Source organism: Chinchilla lanigera, unplaced genomic scaffold, assembly GCF_000276665.1.
Source record: "Chinchilla lanigera isolate Chin_1 unplaced genomic scaffold, ChiLan1.0 scaffold00047, whole genome shotgun sequence".
Lineage (NCBI taxonomy): Eukaryota > Metazoa > Chordata > Mammalia > Rodentia > Chinchillidae > Chinchilla > Chinchilla lanigera.
In genome coordinates, this window is record NW_004955448.1 from 508,743 (window position 1) to 530,680 (window position 21,938).

The window sequence follows — 21,938 nt, forward strand, 5'->3', positions numbered from 1 at the left end:
TGCTTTGAGATTCTGATTCCAAATAATCACCCCAGTACGACACAACTCTTTTTTCAGCCAGCAGCTAAGTTCAGGTAAAGAGGTCCTACCTTTCAGATGGTTTAGATTCTGACAGCTAAGCATCCACACTCCAGGGTTCTGGGCCACCATAAAAGCATCAAAAAGAGTAGCGGGAATCAGATTGATTGTATCAATACGGTAGTTCTTGTTAGTCAATGCTTGTCCATGAAAGAAAGCTGAGTGCACGTCAATTTCATTACCCATACCAAAAAGATACCATTTCACTCTGTCTTCTGCACACATGCAGAGCCCTGGAAGACTCCCAAAGGTGTATCCATTCACAGCTGTAAGTCAAAGGCAGAGTGCGTGACCAGAAGATACTGGTGGCCAGGAGAGTTACAGTTACTTCTACAGAAATAGAGCGAATTTGAGATGGGAAATACCTGGCACATACAGCTATCGCTCTCTTCTGAACTCACGTCAGTCATATCAGTCATAGAACTCTTTCATTTTGGATCTGAATTAGGGTGATGATTCTTATCAATACCATATTAGCAGATGAACACAACACTGGAGATGACACCTATCTGCTCTGGTACCTATACATACAACTATACATGCTGGTAGCATGGATATGTGTTTGTAAATACAGACATGTACATATGCACATATATAGACATGAGACACACATACATATAGAGAAAAGATTGAAGATTATTTAACAATTTGTTGATGGGTATTCACCTTGCTAGGGTAATACAGATGATTCAAATTTCTTTTGTTTGCTTCTCAGAACTTTACCAATTTTCTAATATGAATTACTCTTATAATAAAAAGGACTTAAGATTGACAGATAAAGTTGGAGGAGATATTAAGGATGAAAAAAAGAAATGCAAAGGAAGGGTAGCAAGAACCAAAGACCAGAACCTTGAAAAACCTAAAAGTCAAGAAGCAGTATGACCTGTGACCCTTGGAAGGAACTTAAAGTCACTGTTCAAACTAGGTGGGCCAAGAAGTTTCCTGGGTGGGATCACTTCTGGGAAGGACTGTGAATGCACAGAAGTGACCACAGTGCGAAACAAGCCTACTCAGACTGGAAGTCTTTCCCTAGCGTCTGTCTCTGTTAGCATGTAGCAGCGGTGGGATGGGAAGCAGACTCTCTGGTTGGATATAAGCAATAATTGGAAACAAAAAACATGTCATTTGTTAATTAGTTTTCTACTTGGGTAGTGCAGTTATTTTTATTTTCTCAGTTTCTGAGTAAATACTATTTATTTATTTATTTTTATTTATTTTGCAATACTGGGGATTGGTCTGGGGACCTAGTACATTCTAAGCAAGTGCTCTACAACTCAGGTACATCCCTACTCCTTTTTAAAATTTTGAGACAGAGTCCAATTGTGTTGCCCAGGCTGACCTTGAACTTGTGATCCTCCTGCCTCAGCCTAAGTAGCTGAGATTACAGGTGGGTATGATCATGCCCAGAATTAAAGATAATTTTGAAGAATTTAAACACAAACATAAACTATACTTATCAGCTTACTTTGCATTGAAGTGTTTTACTCCTCCTGCAAATTCTGACAGATAGGTATATTCACTAAGCTCATTATTTTGTGTCTCAGAATTTTTAAAAATCTAGTCTAGAAAGAAGGCATTTCTAGAAGATATAAAGTAAGCTAAAATATAAAAAGAATGATATCGAATTGTGGGTTGGTGAAGGCAATGTAGTACTAAAAGGACTACCTTTTAGAACCAGTGGTTCTTAAATACTCTATTTTCTTAAATATGGTTAGATATTTTATAGTATAATTTTTTTTGCCATTTTTCTATTTTAAAGAGAGCAGTAAATAAGAAACAAACAAAGAACAGTAGCAGCATACCAGTATCACGAATATAAACAAATCAAAGCAAGGACATTCAAAGTGATACAGGGTCCAAAGACAAAATAATACAAATCAACAGTGGTTGTTACATTACATATCACTATCCTCAACTACATTGCTCAGATTACCCGATGTAAGAATGAAAGATTGCATAAACCATTAAGGAGAATAAGGAAATAATTCTATGATAAAACATTAGAGATAATACAGAGTTTCACTAGACAAGATGGTAGGAGTTCATTGTAATTTCATTGCATATTGTTACCTTCAAATCAGTTGCTCATATTTTACAGTATAATTTTAAACATTTAATTTAATAATCTTAATTGGTTGCCTCAAATAATTGCTAAAATGAGTTTGGAGGATAAATATATAAATGTAACCTATGTATGCATTACACTATAGGTGCTGATATTTTAGCCTTAATCAGTTTGGGAACAAGTTTGATGTGCAGATTTACCTGGCTTAGTGTTTGAATTTTGACCTGTTTGGATAGATATCAAATTACATGTCTGTTATGGTTGATATATTGTGTCAACTTGGGAAGTCTAGAAGTTTGGCTAAGTGACTCAGCAGTTCTGCATCTTGGGGTGAAAAGGACACGCCCTTACCCTTCTAGGATGTTGCTCATTGTGTCAATTTGAAGAGTTTAAAAGATTAACTATGTGACTCAGCAGGGAGCCAGGGTGCTTACTTTATATACATCCTGAGCCTGTGGAAGAGGAGGGTACGGAGATTATGTGAGTGCCACATGCCCCCTGGTGGGGGGCCTGTTTACAACGTAGGGGTGGAAAAGAGGCTTGTTGCTCCCCCTTTTTGCTCTTGTGGTTTTTGCTGTTTTCCACCACCATAAATGTTTGCCCTCTGCCATGTGCCACTCCGCCTTAAAGCCAGCCAAGTATAGACTAAAACCTCCACAAACTGTAAGCTAAGTAAACCTTTCCTTCCTTCATTTTGGGCATCAGGTTTTTTTTTTGTCTCAGCAACAACAAAATAACCAAGACAATGTCCAATATGCTTTGTTATTGGTCCTAGATTGTAAGGGAAGAAACACAGCAGAATTAATTAAGAAAAAAATTAGAGTTAAAGTGTCTTCCGCAGTCTTACAATACATTCTGTTACTCTCCTGGAAGTCTTCGTTGTCTTTGTCAACTTTCTTTGGTTCAGAGCAGTAGGTTTCAATGTTATCTTCTAGGTACCAGCTGAGATTTTCATCCACCACAGAAAACATTACCACAAATTCTTGGTCAACCTTTGTTTCTTTTTCCTTATCTAGAGAATCTGAAGTGAAAATGTCTAGTTTAGTAGATCTAAATTTTTAGTGTGTGATTTTTGTTTTCTTTCAGGTGATTTATACTTTAAAAAATTTAATATTTGTTTTTCTAAGAAGCCACAAATTTGGAGCAGTCCCTCCTATTTTATAGATGGGAACAGTTAGGGAAGTTCATGCCCAGTATCCTGTACTTGAGAGACACTTATATATCAGTGTATTCATGGACTGCATAACTATTAAGTGCCTCTTGACAAATGGGAAGGTTGGTTTTCAAAGCTATGCCCGTATTTTCTAGCACATATAGCCACAAGCTTAGACTGAACAAATATTTTCAAGTGACTATTTATGATTCAAGTAAGAATTATATTTCAGGCTTTTGAGCTATGTTGCCTTTTTCATGAAGGTAACAATAAATCCTATGGTATCATATTTACCAGTCTACTACAGGTAATTCAGCTCTGTCACCACGAGGGGCTGCTTATGGAGTCCTCACATGTGGTAAAGTCATTGTCTCTTCAATATACTGTTGGAAGTTAAATACTGAAGATCTATCCTCAAAAAGACCTTCCTTCTTGTAGCTTAGCTTCCTTGATGGGTTTCCCCTACAAAGGTCTACTTCATTTATATCTCCACCTCCTAATCATCCCTGCCCTTGCCTTCATTTTTTTCTAGATTCATTGTTTTCTGGATTCATCTTCATTTTCTAGATTCAGTGTCAACACAGAAGCATTTGATGTATTTTAAAAACAAACTATCCCGCCCTGTAGGGACATTGGATCATTTGAGCAACACTGAGAAAATGTACCTTTTTTACAGATTATTAAAGGTCCAATGAGTCCTGAAGCAATATCTTTTGGAGCATCAATGTGGGAATGGTAAATCCGAGTCACACAATTGCTGTCTCCCTCACCAGGACTCTGTTGTTTATCAGCATCCAATATGTACGTATACAGTTGTCCTGGAAGCACTTTGTCATCTGCCTTGTAAAAATCCGTGGTGTTATCAGGGTAGATGGCCCCTAGAAAAGCACGCAGTGAAGTTACAAAATGAATGTTTTTGAACTTCACACAGGAAATATATAGTCCATCAATTCTTTCAGCAAACTTTCAACATTTGAGTGGTGCCCCTTGTGGATGTAGCAATGTCCTATTGAAACACAGAGAAATGAGAGACTAAGGGTTAGAGACGTAGACACTTCACATGGATTGAGTCTTCAGGGAGCAACAATAGATATCTCAGGGGGATTATGAATAATGGCTTGCAATTTGCAAAATGACTTCCCTTTCTTATAATCTGAAACTTCTTATATAATATCAGATTTATGTGAAGTAACAATGGAAATTCAAAAATTTTTACTTTGAATTTTGGAAATGCTCAAATACAGAAGTTGCAATGAATCTCCATATACCTCCAAATTTGTTGAACTTCCCATGTACCATTCAAACCTAGTTTAAGCATGCTAAACTCATAGCTAATCTTGTTTCCTCCATAACCCTACTCATTCTTATCTCCAGCAGTGCAAATTCCAGAAATCATATTACATCCATAGATGTAATAGATACCTGAGTATGTATCTCTAAAAAATGAGAACATGTTTTTCTTTAATTTTAAGAAAAACACAAAAGCCCAGTGTGGTGGTGTATGATTATAATCCCAGCATTTGGGAGATGGAGCTAGGAGGATTGCAAGTTGGAGCCCACCCTGGCAATTTAGTGAGACCCTGCCTCAACACTAAAAAATAAAAATGGGCTGAGAATATAGCTCAGTGTGAAGGCCCTGGATCCAATCCCCAGTTTAAAGGAGGGGAATGATGATGAAGAGGAGGAGGAGGAGGAAGACAAGGAGTAGGAAGAGAAGGAAAAGGACAATGACATTATTATAATTTGAAAATGCCAGTTTTCTAATGTACCATGCAATTGTAAAATGGAAAAAGAGAATAACTCATTTATGGTATTACTCATTTATGCTATTAATGTAATTGTTTTGTTTAGAAAAACAAACAGAAAAAAGAGGTACTGTAAACATTTACTTTTAAAAATAATTCCTCTTTTAAAAACAAAAACTAATAATTAATGAAATCTAGTTTTCTTTTTTCTTTTTTCTTTTTTTCTTGCGGTACCAGGGATTGAACTCACAACCTTGTACTTGCCAGGCAGGTGCTTATGCCACTGAGCTAAATCCGTAGCCCTCCAAGTCTTGTTTTCTATTAATTTTCAGAGTTGACTCTTACAATTTCAGTGAACTGTAACATGACCTTGATTTTTCTTATGATAATACCTGATGTTTACTAAGCTATTATTATGTACTTTTATTGCTTTTTTTTATAGACAAAAAAACTAAAGCATGACTTAGGTATCTTGGTAAATGTCACCTCTCCATCCAAAGGGGATGCTGAGTGTGACCATTATTACCATGTCATTTGAGTGGAGTAAGATATGCCTAGCAGATTAGTAAAGTACTGTGCTAGGCGTGTTTGTGGATAATTGACATGTAGGTAAGCAAACAGAGGGAAAAGAGCCATTCCAATTGATAGGTTTGTAGCGTGGGTGGAATAAACAGGGAGGAAAGAAGGAAGTGTGCCTGTTTTGAAAACGTCCAGTCTTCTTGAGCAAGTGCATCTTTCACAGCTGTCACCTCTGGTCATCAATCTCCAGGTCTCACTTATCCAGCCTTCCAGGGCAGACTTCCGCCAGCGACTCTCCAGTGAGTTTCAGACCTTCAACGTTGTACTGGTGGTGCATCCTTGGTCCCTCTTGTTCTCCCATCTTCTTGGGCTGAGCAGCTGCTGGATCTTCTATCTCTCTAGCACATAGATGGCCATTGTGGATTCTTTCACCTCAGATCCTGTAAGCTTATCTAATAAATCCCTTTGCATAATTATGCATATATTTTCTATTGATTCTGTTGTTCTAGAGAACTCTAACTAATACACTGAGACTAAACCCTGACCTGTTAATTCAAAGCCCTTTCTCTTAACCACAACAAAAACCACCCTTTTTCACGTCATCATCAAGCACAGGTTGAGCATTCCCAGTCCAAAAATCTGAAATTCAAACTGCTCCAAAATCCAAAATTTGAGGATCAACATGAAAATTTCATACCCTGAAACTTTGTTTCATGCCCCAAAGTGTTGAATATATGTATTTAAATCTCTTCAGCCTATACGTATAAGGTGTATATAAAATGTAAATGAATTTTGTGTTTAGACTTGAATCCCATTGACAAGATATCTCATTATACACAAACTGTCTAAAAATCTGAAAAAAAAAAAAAAACAAAAAAAAAACTTGAAATTCAAAATACTTCCGGTCCTAAACATTCTGAATAAAAGACATTCAGCCTATACCATGAATAAGATCATAAGCATCTCATCTTTGTCAGTCTTTTTCTTATTTTTTATTTTGAAACAATAACTATCTCACTTAGTCACTGAGTTGCCCAGGCCAGCCTTGAACTTGTGATCCTCCTATCTCAGCCTTCTAGATCCTGGAATTACAGGCATATGTCACCATGCCCATCATGCACCATTCTTTATAACTGCTAAGTCTGACATTCAAATGACTCCTCAGTTAATTGTGTCTCAGACGTGACTCTAGAGTCACTCAAGCCACATGTAACATTTGGCTAATGTATGAGACTACTCATGCCACCTAAACTGGGATAGTTTATCCAAAATTAGGATGGGAGATGACAGCAGCTACAATATGAACATGTGCAGAAATTTCAGGGATAAGACAAGCCCCATTTAAAGTCCTTTCTCTTCCCTCTGGAGGTTTGCCTCTTGTAGGATAAGCCACATTGTCTATTTTTCTTATTCTGATTATTTGGCTGGAAAAGAATTAGACATTGAAAGAGGCTGCATGACTTTCAGTATCTGAGTCCACCCAGAAATCTATGACATTCACACTTTACACAAACTTGCACAACCAAGAGAAACACAACATTATAATGATGAACCAAAGTACTTTTTGATGAAATGATGTAGAGCTAAATGACATAGCTACAGGTCTTGTCCAAAAGGAGAATGTTATGGATTCGATCTAAAATGTCCTCTGAAAGTCCTATGTTCAGAGGTGGGGTTTTGGGAAGGGGATTGGATCATGGGAGAACTACACTCAGCAGTAGTATCTATGGATGAGTTCATAGCTGAATGTGCTATAAGGAGATAGAGCCTTGCGGGAAGAGGCCAGTCACTGAAGGTGTGATCTGAGGACATATTCTTGTCCCTGTCTTCTCCCTTTTCTCTCTGCTTTCTGGTCACCATGGGTTGAGCAGTTTTCTTCCACCATGCCCTTCCACCCTGTGGTTTCTGCCCTGAAGTCAGCTGACCATGAGCAGAACCCACTGAAACCATGAGCCAAAATAAACCTCTCCTCCTGTAAGTTGTGGATGTCAGGTATTATGTCCCAGCAACAGGAAACTGACTAACACAGAGAGATGTTTGAGCACTAAAAAGTAAGAGGAAGTTCCACAGCATGAACTTACCCTCATGCTCCTTATAGTAGGTTACTCCATGTGCATGAAAAGTGTAGGGCCTAGAGGCAAAGTTTTTTAAATGTATGTAAACTTTATCTCCAATTTCAGCTTTGACAATAGGGCCTAAAAACCCTAGCCAATTTGGTTTCTCTACAGTTGCACTAAAGGTTCCATCTGTGTACTGATAATAAAGGGCTTTCTTGTATGTTCTTCCAATTCTGTCTTGGCCACTTTGAAGATAGATGTTGTACTGGTCCCTGCAAGGGAAAATAAGACAACTTAATCAGAGGCCAGCATTTCTGAAAATTACATTATAATTAAGGGAAAATTAATAACCATATCACATTAAATGTTTGCCTGTTGTAAGGAGGCCTTCAAAAATGAAATGGAGAGCTGGAGCTTAACCTCATTGTTTTATTTATGTGAGGTGTTTCATATCAGGTATATAGTGGAGAACTATCTGAAGCCACCATAAAAATGTGGCACATATTACTGCAGTAAATTTCTCAAGATTTTTGTATAAAACAGAAGCATTTTGGAATACTGTAGAATGCAAAATTAAAGTGAAATATAATAAAGTATTTAAGGTACTTTTTCACTATCACATAACCCTTAGCTACAGGAAAAAAATGTGATTATAAGGAATCAATATGGATATTTGACATCAAAGTTTGTATGTAACATATGTATAAGCATTTTTTCCTGTAGAAATTAATGGCACTTTATTATTCTATCATTTTTATTTCATTTAGCATACCTAAATGAAGATCGGAATTGAAACATGCAATATAAGTGAGTTCTTAAATTGTCTTTGGATTTAAATTATCTGTGTTTTTTCAAATTTTTCACTACAGTAGATAGTTGACATCGAATGTGTATGTTTGGAATAGTGCCTGTTAGTAGCTGCCTAAAAGTTTCCCGAATATACCAACTTAGTAAACAGTAACCATGATAAAAAAGGTAAGAAAAGAATAAAAATAAAGTTGGCATTTGAACTCAAACTGACCCTTAAATTACTGACTTTAATGACAGCTGCAGACAGCTCAGTGGGGCCTGCTAGTGAGCAATGCAATGCAGTCATTTAGAAGGACGCGCTTCAGTCATGGGCTTCAGCCAGCTCCTCTACAGTCAAGGTCTCTTCCAAGGCCCCAACCAAAGTCTCTTCTTGAAGTGGGGGGATGTGTGAAAAATTACTTTTAAAATAATTGATTTGAAACTATTATACAGTACAGGTCAAGTTTTTAGCATTTGGAATCCTTTTTTAATGTATTGCAATATGCAAACTGGCTTTTCCATCTTGTCTTTTTACTGTGAAAAATTCCCTTTAACCAAGTTGGGAAATATTTCACATCATGTGATATTTTGGGGGAGTTCTATTTGCTTATGGTCTGTCTCCAAAGAAACACCAAAAGGTCATTAGGGAATGTCTGTTTAATTTCAAGAGAACCGCTTGAGGACAAAGGGTCAGTTACTAGAAGCAGGAAGTTTGCCAGCCAGCTATTCAGTCACAAAAATCTATTTTAATTGGTTTTTGAACCGAACAAATAATTCACATTAAATTGTAGTTTCTCCTCTTGAAAATTGCAATATGTTCTTTTCTACTCATTACAGTATATTTTTCCCTCCCAATAACAAAAGTTTTTATTTTCAGTATCCCTCCTTAAAATAAAACCCTAACTCCTATAATTTATGGTAGATTCAAACACAGAAATAAGTTTTTAATAATAGGGGATTTTCTATATTGCTTAGTAAGACAATAATAATACTCTTCCCCTCGTGAATTCAGAATTCACTCAAGTGGTCTCTGTTTAATACTTACATATAGTTACTAAAAACATCATCAGTATTGTAGATGAAAAGTTGCTGGATGTTTCCCTTCATTAACTGAGAAATAATGTACTAGACTTTAATTGCTTCATGACAAAGAATCAATAGCAGCTTGAAATAATACCCATTTACACCCTCACAGTTCTGTGAGTCGTCAGTCTGATGCCTGATGACTGCAGTCTCTGATTGGGACATAACAAGGCTGAGCAGGTGTCTGAAGCCTTGTGGCAAATTCACCTTTTTAGACCATTCTGGCCACAGGCATAATTCAGTGCGCTGATTTTGCAAGACTGAAATTCCTGTTTACTGGGGCTGGGGTCTCTTCCTTAAAGCTACCTGCATGCTTCCCAAGTGGAACCATTTGATCAGCACCAGTGGGAAATCCTCCTTGCATCTCTTTGAATCTCTGACTTTCTCTTTTGCCACCAGAGGACTCTCTACATTTAGATGAGGCCACCCAGACAGTATCCCTAAGGTTGGTGTTGCCGTTGACTAAAACATACGTCGTGGGAGTGAGAGCTTAGCCTACTCAGGTTTTGGAGATTCAGAGCAAGACATTTTTGCAGGCTGCTTTAGAAATTTGGCCTACTACACACAGCAGTCATGAAGAAATAGGAGCTCAGCAGAGACTCGGTCCGAGGTGCATAGCACCAACTTATATGCAACTATAATTTTTTTTAATAACAAGGCTTGCTTCACCAGCACAACGTGAACACAATACTTAATGATCAACCTTCTGTTTTCACTATTCTTAGGAAAAATAGAAACTATGATAATAAACTGTAGAGGTAGTTTATTTAATTAGTTCTTTAATACAGCTTACCCTGTACTAAAGGATAGTCATTTAATTGGTTCTTTAATACAGGCTATCCTGTGTGGAAGGAACAACTGTGTTTGTACCACAGTAGCTATTGCTTGCTCATTTTTTATTTGGCAACTTTAGAGAATGAGTCACTGTATGTGAATTTTTCAGGTAACGTTACCTAAAAATTGTACTTCTTTAAGAATCATGTAAAAGTTGTCAAATTAACTTTAGAAAAGTGTTAAAAATCATTAATTAGGAGGCCATCAGCCTGAGATAGCTCTAATGTCTTGGGTTCTGTGTAAGCAAACCAAAACACACTTCAATGGAAACAATCAAATGAAATCTAAACTTACATAGTCAGCAATCAGAAGCAAATCGCTAACTGGAGGCTTTGCAAACCAGAAACTGCCTGTTAACTTCTAGGAATTTTCCACTTTAATCAGATATGTTTTCTTAAGCTTGCTTCTTTGAGTACCTTATAAAATTCGCTTCTCTTCTACCTCCCCACTCCCTAGTGAACTCTGTGTGTCTCCTGCAGCCAGATTCACAAATGACTGAATGCTGAAATAATCTTGTTAAAATTTCAATGTGCCTAAGTTTATTTTTTAATAGAAATAAAATAATAAATGACTTCAGTGCAAGATTTTTCTCTAAAATACTGTTTGCTATCCTGTTTTCTTAAATAGGATATAATGGGGAGAAAGTTACCTTTTTGCTCATAACACTAGTAAAGAGCATTTATTGAGCACATTACAGTCTGATCACCCAAGATCACATTTTAATTATCCTTGTATTGGACAGTAGCATGGCCTTAAGTTGTTGTCTGTTTCCCTGGCCAGAGTTTGAGCTGTTTGGCTTCTTAGACTTTGTGTTTATTCATAATGACACCTTCACTGTATCACTTGTTTTCAAACCTACAATGGACTGGAAAACTAGGTAACAAAGTTTGTAAAACATGTACATTAAGAAATTCCCCAAGCCTTAGTGAGAGCCTCCAAAACCAAGCATAAAAGGGTTTGGTAATATCTGTTCTTGTGATTAGAGAAATTTTCACTTATTTCCAGCTTTCTAGAAGTCACTGGGAAAAAAGTAACCTAAAGATAATAGTATTATCTATGCTATTGTACAGTCAGTTCAATAAATATTTAACTGATGCCTCTGATGGGTCAAGAACACACTGTTATACTTACTAATTTTTATGTATGTTTTCTTAATTCTTATTAAATATAACAGAATAAGTAAATTACTTTCCACCTACCCCTTTAGAAATAAAAAAGGAGCATTAATAACAAAAGGTAAACTCTATTTTCTTAGCCAGGAAAGTAAAAAAACCAAACATTTATTCATTTGTGTTCACATAGTCACAGATATTATTTTGTGTCTCCTGTGATCAAGCAGTAGTCATAACAGGTGGAGTTCTTGCCATCTCAATATATCTTTTCCTCATTACTCAGGACCTTCAAGGTCAATACCCAATTTAATCCAGTTCTTCACCTAACACCCATCTTGTACTCTTTCACATCTTATTCCTCATCTTGTTTATTTCTACTGCTTTTTAGCCATCACATAAGACAGAGCGCCAACCATGCCTAGTGATACTCTATCATTTTTCACTGACTGGGCTGGACATGTCAGTGAAACCTTGGGCAATCTGGGACAAAGAAGGGAACAAAAAGTTGCTACCATATTCATCTATTCAAAAAGTTTAATAAAATATTGGTAAAATTGTAAAGCTGTAGTCACTGCTCAGATGTATGGGGAAAAGAATCGTAGACCATGTGACCAACCCCACCAGGGTCTGTGCCACCCTAGGCTGCTGTTGAATCCACAAAAGGGTACAGTTCAATGACAGAAAGAAAGGTGAACTTCAACTGGAAAATGCCCCAGTTTTCTTTCCAAGTATCCTTAAGTATCCCTAGTAAGTAACAATGGTGTAAGCAAATACTTATACTCACTGGATAGCCACTGCAAGAGTATCTGAAAACAAACTAATCCCCCCTACCAAATTCTTACCAGCCTCCTTCCCTCTTCTGTTCCCTAATTTCTAGTATTAGAGACTCCTTTATAGTAGCATGGTTGGAGAACTGTTGCACATAATTTGTGCCCAATAAACTGATTTTTGATCATAAAGAATGGCAGGCAGTTAATGGTAGTATGGAATAAAGCAACACATGTATTTATACATCTATTTATTGCTATAATGGGGAGCAAACTCAGGGCCATGCACATGCTCTACCCCTAAGCTATACTCTGAGCCTAACATTTTTATCCTTTAGTATACCTGACCTTTTTCCTTAGAAATAAAAACATATAGTTTACAATGTATTTACCAGGATAACACTGAATCTATACAAAATAATGTTTCTAATGATGCAGTGAAAATATGGCATACTCCTAAGAAAAGAATATTATTGCTAAACCAGATTTCAGAAAAAATAATAGTTGCAAGATGTACTAGTTGTCTTTATACCAAGTTATCTTTAGGTCAGATTTTCCTTACTGCATATTACTAATTTAATAGCATAATTAGATATTATTGCCAGCTATGGATTTATTTTTTACATGAAAAATTCAAAAATATGTAAAATTAAACAGAATGGTATATACTCATTAATAAGAGTCAATAGTTGTGATATTTGACATACTTACTTAACCATGTTTTAAAGATACACTCTCTGCAGCTGCTGTCATTGGGTTTATTTGTATGTAATCACCATTAAAATATATCTGTTAATGTAATGAATTTTGGTTTTGAATGCACAATTTCCATTGGTGGTAAATGTTTGATTCATATTATTTAAAATGATGGCCTCAGTATAAATAAAGTTCCAAGATTTAAAAAAAATGCTTCAGCTATAACTGTGTATTTTGCTTTATTGTATATAGTGAATATTGCTTGACACAAAGGAGCTTTCAAATCAAACATGAAAACACACACTTAAACCACATAGAGTGTTTTCAGGGCCATGAAAATAAGTATCTAATACTCTTTGGTACAGATATATATGATTGCTGAGGACAGTGCTGTGCTGAGAGTTTTGCATGTACCCACTCTCCAAACAATGCTATGAGTTGTGATTATTACCCACTTGTACAGGGACGGACTATGAAGCTCTGAAAGACAAATTCCATTCACTCAGTGCACACGGTAATCCAGCAAGTATTAGGAAGAATCATACTTGTTAAAGTTGTATTTTATTTCTATAAATGACGTTTAGAAGGATTTAAAAAATTTCATCCTTGCCATTAATGAGAAGCATATGGTGTCATAAACCAACATTCCTTACAGTCACTGTTTAGATAATCTTCTGCATCAAAGGAATGCTGATGGCAGATGCAGTAGTGACTGGCCAGCCAGCACTGTTCCCCAAGACTAACGTGAAAGGATTGGGTTAGCTGTCTACTGAAAAGCATTCAGATTATAGAGGAGACTGACAAAGTATCTTAAATTTCAAGCCTATGCTTTGAAGTTTCTGTGTATAACAAATTAAAGAAATATTTCATCATACTGACTTTAAATTCATAATTTGTAGATGCAGCCCATAAGCAATAAAAATAGTGACTTACTTGTCAGCTGAAATAAGCGTCTTTACCTCATCGTCAGGGGCATAATTCCAAGTTGTCTCATTAATTCCAATGTAATAATGCGTATCTTTTGTCCAGGCTGGAGTACTATATAAAAACAGAAAGATGCCAAGCACAAAAAGCTTCATTTTCTTCCTCTCTTGGAGCCAGAGAAACAATGAAGTAAAATTAGAAGCAGGCAATTTTATAAATATGGCTGTCTTCCTTTATTTGCTTGATTGACACACTTAATGTTGCACAAGAGTAAATTGTTTCGTTAAAGCAAATATCATTTTCCAATTCAGTCAGGTTCTCGTAAACTCAGGGAGGAAAATGAAATAGTCCTTGGTTGCCAGGCTTGTCTGACTACAAATAAAAAGTCAACAGTTATTGTTGGGCACTAAAGAATGCAAAACTCTGTGCTTTTTTCCTTTATTTATGCAAATTCCAGGAAAGCAGAGACCATCTCTAAATGCTCCCTTTGTTCCTCCAACAATGTGATGCAGTAGAGTGTCCTGCATCAGGCAGACTTAATAAACCGGGCCAAAGATTACATAAAATGAATTAAAATGTGCAGTTCTGTGTTATTTCTAAAAGCCTAACAAACACTTGTAACCTTTAAGATCTGAAACATGATACTTTGCATGCCAAACTTTAGTAAGTAACAATAAGAATTCTATTTTGAAGGAGTTGTTGACTCAGCTTTGAGCACATCAGCACAGGAACTTTACCAAGTATCACAAAAACTTAATCACAGAAATTTGCTCCATGGCAATTACTAGCACAGCATAGGAGTGATTGACAATTTTGTTTGACTCATCAAAGAAATCAGCCATAAACGGGTTGGTGGCATGCACCTGTTCACAGCTACGCTGGTGACTCTGGGAAGAACATCACCAGGAGTTGATAGCAGCCTGGGCAATGTAGTAAAATCCTGCCTAAAAAAAAAAATCCAAAATCAGAAACAGAAAATGAACCTGTCATCAGGCAAAGTGCAGTCTTAGTAAATAGAAAGTACCCTAGTTTATTAGCCTGGAATTTCTCTTGGAAGTGTGTGTGAATTTTAGAGTGGGAGACCTTTAATTAAAACCTTCTGTAAGTCATGAACCTCATAGCAGGATGTATAAAAGGACTTTTCTAAACTGAAGAAAATCTCGATGACAACAATTGACACTGTGTTAATATACTCTTTTCTCTGGGAAAATGTAAAACAAAGCACGATATAAGTATTTGCCAGTGGCTGTCTAAATAAGTTGGTATGGGATGTTTGGATAGTGGTGCGTTAAAGGAATATTATAGCTCTGTTTATAAGAAATATTATAGTCCAGCTCTGTCCTAAACACAGGATCTATAGCACTGAGTAAAACACTCACAAAGTGTTTGCCCTTATGGAGTTTATAACCTACTTGGGAGCAACTGACAAGATACAAATGAGATATGGAATGCACAGTACAGTGGTAAGAGCTGTGGAGGAAATGACCCAGGGAAGGGGAATAGTGAAGGTTGTAAAACTAGCAAGATAAAGATCAGAATCTGATCAATCTCAGACAACATGTTTAATCTTAGATTTAGCTTCCTCATCTGTAAAATGTCAGCCTCACAAATGATTAGCTGACATGATATGAATGAACACACATAGAGGAGGAGCTCCTTTCACCAGCTAGTAATAATCTCTTCTATTTTGGGGATGCTGGGGATTGAAGCAAGGGCTTTCTAAATCCCAGGCAATCTCTCTGCCACTGAACTATATCCCCAGCCCTAGCTGGTAACATCTTTGCTAAACGACCTGACAGAGAAAACGGAGTCACAGCACCTCATGCCCAAGCCTTCTTCTGGAGCTGCCTTGGACAACTATGCCCTACGACCATTGAGAGGACCAGAATAGAGCTGACATCATGTCCAGACTCTTCTGACCAAACCTTGTGCCTGGCAAGAGCTGTTTCTTTGAAAAATCGGTTTCCAAACGGGCTCTTTTCTGGAAATAGCCCGCACCAAGGGGACATCTTTTAGCAGTTCTTTTTCTGGAGGGAGGGGACATGTTTCTAATCGGCATGAAGTCACTATGAGCCAGTGACTCTCTATTCTCCTTCTCTATTCTGTGCTCAAACTCAGCGCCAACACTGTGGGCCTGAACGGGAGACCAGACAATAGCCACCAACCCCAAAGTTACCTCTTCCAGCAAATTCTACAGGCGACCATCCTACAAACAAACTGGCTCAAGTGATTGCTCACAGTACTGTCAGCGTGAAGGGGACTGGTTCCACAGTGACACCGTGACTGGGCCTGGCAACCCCTGGAGGTGTAGTGTAAGAAGAGTCCTGAAATCCACATTTTTGTCTTGCTTTATTTGTTTGTTTGTTTTGCTCTTTTGAGACAGGATCTACACTTGAACTCACTACATAGCCCACACTGTCCTCAAACTCGCCATGACCCTCCTTCTTCTGCCTCCTGGAGTGCTGGGACTACAGGTGTGCCCCATCATCCCAGCTCCTTCTATCCTGCTTTGTGGCAATTACTCTTCCCATTAAAAGGTACGTGACTGCTGTGTGACTGGAAGTGGAAAGAATTCTCTGGATCTTGGGATTATTTAGATAAGAGGGTGAAGTTATTGGGGACTATGAGAAACCAGTCATTGGTAGAGTTATTCACAGGTGCAACCCTCACTGCCATGTCTCCAGAGTTGGTACTTAGAAGCAGACTTGGGACAATGTCACAGCTGGGAATTTTCTGCCCTCAAGAAATGCATCACTACAGCATAGCGTGGGTACAACAGGAAGAGCAGGACTGGGACACCAGAAGAAACTCAGTAGAGCGTCAGAAGAAAGAGGGGCATCTCTATCTCCACTGCCTAGATCCCAGCCATGCCTGTTAAAGATTTTTACCTCAGAACACCAGGTTTACCTTTTAGCTTGTTGTACACAAGTATTATATGTCTAAGTTCATTTAACTGTGTGGTAGTTGGAGTAGAGCTACATAGCAGAAGAGGTAATCATTTTTCATGGTTGCTTTTGGCTGGTAGTGTCTTAAAGAGTTCTGGACTGGGTGAATCTGATTTGCATTTAGCAACTGAGATTCTGAAGCTGATAATGGCTGAAGCAAACAAGTAGCTTCCTTTACTGAATGTCACTTTGGTTTCTTCCTTCTGGCAAGTTGGATTTCCTCATATCTCCCACACTCCTTTTCACAGCCCTGGTTCCTTTCTTGTTGGCCCATGAGAACTGGCATTTAACCTCTACTCAAGGCTAGCAAAATTACCTAGAAACAAACCACCACCTAGGACTATCCTTCATTCAGTGACTGCTTAGGATAAAGCAGCAGGTCATTCTGCCCATGACCAGCCAGACTTCTATGCTGAAATGTGGTTTTCTTTTTTATCACAGGCGGTTGTGTAACTGTGGAATTCTGTGGTGAGTGTGGTCACATACAGAACTTTGATAATGAGTATACCGCATTGCCCTGTGAGCTTAACTGACCCTTTTCTATCAGTGAGTTCATGGCTATTTAGGGAAGGATTTCTCAGATGGATCTTTGGTCATTCCATGTCCCTTTGGCTTCCCGTTAGGAGGCCATAGCCCTTCTCAGCAGCTCCTGGCATGTAATGTAGTCACAGGCAGAAGAAGAGGGAAATCTGACTCTAATCTGCTGGGAGATTTGATATAAAAGTCTACAGTACTATGGGGAAGAGGCTTTTTTAATGGTGCAATGATTTAATTAACCCTTTCTTCTTGTTCTCTCACTACCTTGAATGATACAGAGAGAGAAAAACATGCGATTTATTCACAGTGAAACTGAACCACAATAATAGAATTCTCCTTTAAAAAGATTGAAGAATGCAAGAAATTTAGAGAAGACTGAATGCCACTACTCCTCAAACTCTATAAAGAAATTAAAAAAGAAGCAATACTTCCAAACTCGTTCCTGGAAACAAGTGTTACCCTGATACCAGAACACAGAAGGATTCAACCAAAAATGAGAACTACAGGCCATAATGAACACAGTTGCAAAACGTCCTTAATAAGATCCTGGCAGACAGAATAAAGCAAATCATCAAGAAGATTATACACCATGACCAAGTGGGATTTATCCCAGGGATGCAGAATATGCAAATCAAAATTTAGTACACCAAATTAACAGAAGCAAAAGCAAAAATCACATGATCATCTCAATAGATGCAGAAAAAGTAATTGACAAAGTGCAAAACCCATTCATGGTAAAAACCCTACAGAAAATTGGAATAGAAAGTCCTTATCTCAGTCTGATAAAAGCCAGCTATGACAAATCAATAGCCAACATCATACTAAATGGACAAAAACCAAAAGCATTTTCACTGTAAAATCAGGAGCAAGACAAAGATATCCACCATCACCTTTCCTACTTAATATAGTTCTGGAACCATTAGCCAGAGCAATTAGACAAGAGCGAGAAATAAAAAGAATAAGAATAGGAAAGAAAGAAATTAAATTATCATTACTTGGAGATGACATAATACTCTACATAGAAGACCCTAAGACTCTTAGATTTAATAACAAAATTTAGTAGTATAGCTGGATGCAAAGTCAACACTCAAAAATCAACAGCATTCTCCTTCATGAATAACTAACTTACTGAGAGAGAAACTAACTCACTGAGAGGGAAACAGTACCTTTCACAACAGCATCAAGAAAAATGAAATATTAAAAATCAATCTAATAAAGGAAGTAAAAGAACTTTACATTAAAAACTACAGTACTCTGAAAAAGGAGATGGAAGAAAATATCAGAAAAATGGAAATATATCTCTTGTTCTTGGATAGGCAGAACCACTATCCTGAAAATGGCCATATTTCTAAAACTGTTATACATATTTAATGCAATCCTAATCAAAATACCAACAGCATACTTCACAGAACTACAGAAAACAATCCTAAAATTTATTTGGAACCAAAAGAGCAAAAGCAATTCTGGGAAACAAGGGGAAGGCAAGGGGCATTATAATCCCCAGCTTGAAATTATACTACAAAGGTGCCATCATAAAAACAACATGGTACTGACAAAAAAACATACCAAATGATCAAGGAATCAGACTAGAAGATGCAGAACCAATTCCAAACCCTCTCAGCCACCTTATCTTTGACAAAGAGGCCAAACATCTTCACTGGAAGAAAGATAGCATCTTTAATAAATGGTGCTGGAAAAATTGGCTTTCCACACATCAAAGACTAAAACTAGACCCATTCCTATAATAGTTAAAAGCATCATACCACAGCAATATATGTGTATCCATGTTTATGGCAACACAATTTGTAATATGTAAATCTTGGAAACAGCTGTAGTGCCCATCATCAAAAGAATGGATAAAAAAATGTGGTTTTTATATATAATGGAGTACTACTCTGCCATAAAGAATGATAATCTTGACATATTTTTAGGTAAATGGGTGCACCTTGAGATCATATTTTAAGTGAAATAAATCAGACATATATTTAAATATCACATTATTTTTCTTGTGTGAGAAGCCAAAAGGGTAAATAAGGACCAAAATGGAGGACAGATATTGGCAAGTTGGAAGAAAATTTTCAAATGGGAGGGGGAATAAGGGAGCGGGGAGGGGAAAGGAAAGAGAGGGAATAAGAATTAAAAAATAAAAAAGAATGGAAGGAAAACAACAGAAATAAAGTTTTGTAAAGGGAATGGGGAAGAAGGATTGAAGGGATGTGAGGGGAATGGGCAAAAAGAATTAAGATATATTATGTACAGGTACAAATTCCCTGTGATGAGTGTGATCGTTATGTATGTGAAAAATGTACCAATAAAATTAATTTTTAAGAAAAAGATGAAAGAAAAACTTACTGGCTACACAGAACTTTAATGGGAGGCTTTCTTGAAACAGTCTCCCTTCTTGACATCCTCAGCCCCTCTTCTACCTATTTCTACTCTGTGCTGGGACATATACTCTGGATAGCTCTAAATGACTTGGTGTGCTGGATCTTAATTTATAGAGTGTATTTGAAAGAGGACATCTTAAAGAGGCCTGTGCTCTTGAAGGAAGAGCTTATTGCTACTCACAGTTCCTCGAGAAACAAGGGGGCAGTGTGCCACACAGAGCCATGTAGTGAGGAACCAAATTTGCTTGGAAGGCAGGAGCAGGAGCAAGTGGACAGATAGGACACAGCCACGCCTGGGATTTCTGTGTGAAAGGCAGGCAGGGTAAGTGGCTTAGGCTTGGCTAATTTGAATAATCCCTCAGGGCTTAGGGGTACACACGCTGTGCCTGGTTGCCAAGTTTGGAGAAAGCAAATATTTACTGGATGCATGAGAATTAGATAAGACAGGTTGTTGGGAGTCTATGAAAGATGAGCTCACCAACAAGTTCTTTACTGTCTCCAGAAATTAGCTAGCTCTAGTGTTTTCTTGGCCAGAAAATGTTAAAACGCACATAAAATAAAAAATTATGCATACTTCATATTAAAATAACCTATATGTGACTATCTCTTCAGTTAGACTAGGTCAGTGATCTTCCCTGCTTCCAAAGAATCGTGAACACTTAGCATAGAACTTGTCACACAACTTGGTAAATATTAAAAGAATGAATGAATGACTAGAATAATAGTTGCTAACATTTGTTAGATGATTACCTTGTAAAGGCAAAGTGCCAAGGACTTTTTATTTTATTTAAACTTTATAACAGGGGGTTGGGGATTTAGCTCAGTGGCATAGCGCCTGCCTGGCAAGCATAAGTTCTTGAGTTCGGTTCCTGGTACTGGAAAAAAAAAAAAAAAACCTTTATAACAACCTATTAATTAAGTAGGCGTATTAATTTTCTATTGCTGTTGTAACAAATTATGCAAATGCAGTGGCATAAAACAACCCAAATATATCTTACAGATCTGTATGTCAGAAATCTGGAACACAGATGAAATTTTACTGGTTTACAACCACTTTAATTTCTTGTATATTATTTGTAACTGCTTTTGGTTTACAAAGGCTGAGTACAGTACAACTATAACAGAGATTATACGGCCTGTAAGCCTAAATTGTTTAGTTTCTGGCCCTTTATAGAAAACATTTGCTGACTTCTGGCATACATGATCTATACCACAGCTTTTCGTCTTGGCAAATGTCAACCTCCACCGATTCCACTGGGAGGAACAGTCCATGGGCTACAGTTGGTGAGTCAAATTGACATTACTGTGTATTTGTTTGCTGAGGACAAAATTATCACCTTTCCTGGTTACTTTGTTTGGTTCTGGAAATTAATTGTTATTTTCTTCACAGCACCATATTTTTTTCTCATTAAAAATTATGAAGGCAATACATCATCAGACATCAGCAATACAGTTATAGCAGCTATTCATATATATATTTATATTTTGTGTCCCTTCTTTCTTTTTCTTATGAACAGTTAATGATTACAATTTTTTATGTTCTGATCAATTGTGCATGCTTGTGTCTGGTGGTCTGAGCAACTGATTTGAAGGTAACAATATGCAATGGAATTACAATGGTGAACTCCTACCATCTTGTCTAGTGAAGCTCTGTATTATCTCTACTGTTTTATCGAAGAATTATTTTCTTATTCCCTATAACGGTTTGAGCAGTCTTTCATTCTTACATTGGGTAATCTGAGCAATGTAGTTGAGGATAGCAATATGTAATGTAACAACCACTGTTGATTCGTATTAATTTGTCTTGAGACCCTGTATCACTTTGAATGTTCTTGCTCTGATTTGTTTATGTTCGTGATACTGCTATGATGCTACTGTTCTATTTGTTCGTTTGTTTGTTTCTCATTTACCACTCTCTTTAAAATAAAAAAAAATAAAAAAAATAAAAATTACGAAGGCAAATCAGTGAACTCCTCTGGCTTTGGCGTTTGCACAAGAGATAACCAGGGAATCAACCAATTCACTGCTAAAACTCTGAAGGGGTAAGGCAAGATTGTTCACTACCATCACAGCTGACAACATCTACCAAAAAATAAAGGAAGCAGAATCAAGTTTTAGGCCTTGCAAGCAAGGAACACAATGTTACAGACTTCCGGCCTTGTCTGAAGAAAACTTGTAACCTCCCTCATTAGAGGTGAAATCTAAGTAGAACAACAAACTTCTGAAAGGGATTTTAGACACATTCTT

At 37.2% G+C, this 21,938-nt stretch overlaps 1 protein-coding gene across 4 annotated transcripts in view; it reads right to left on the reverse strand.

Annotated features, from left to right (window-relative positions):
• Positions 1 to 14,167, reverse strand: part of Cp (ceruloplasmin (ferroxidase)) — a 52,847-nt gene extending 38,680 nt beyond the window's left edge. For 2 of the 4 annotated variants that reach the window (XM_005392987.2, XM_005392985.2), the window contains exons 1-5: positions 13,832 to 14,166; positions 7,642 to 7,889; positions 3,962 to 4,174; positions 2,991 to 3,164; positions 90 to 344 (exon numbers count right to left, since the gene is read on the reverse strand). In XM_005392987.2, coding sequence (XP_005393044.1) covers positions 90 to 344; positions 2,991 to 3,164; positions 3,962 to 4,174; positions 7,642 to 7,889; positions 13,832 to 13,977 — 1,036 coding nt within the window. In that variant the 5' untranslated portion in view covers positions 13,978 to 14,166. Of the gene's footprint in view, positions 1 to 89; positions 345 to 2,990; positions 3,165 to 3,961; positions 4,175 to 7,641; positions 7,890 to 13,831 lie in introns of all 4 variants that reach the window. The other 2 variants (XM_013518624.1, XM_005392988.2) reach the window with 2 other exon arrangements.
• Positions 14,168 to 21,938: the final 7,771 nt, after the last annotated feature.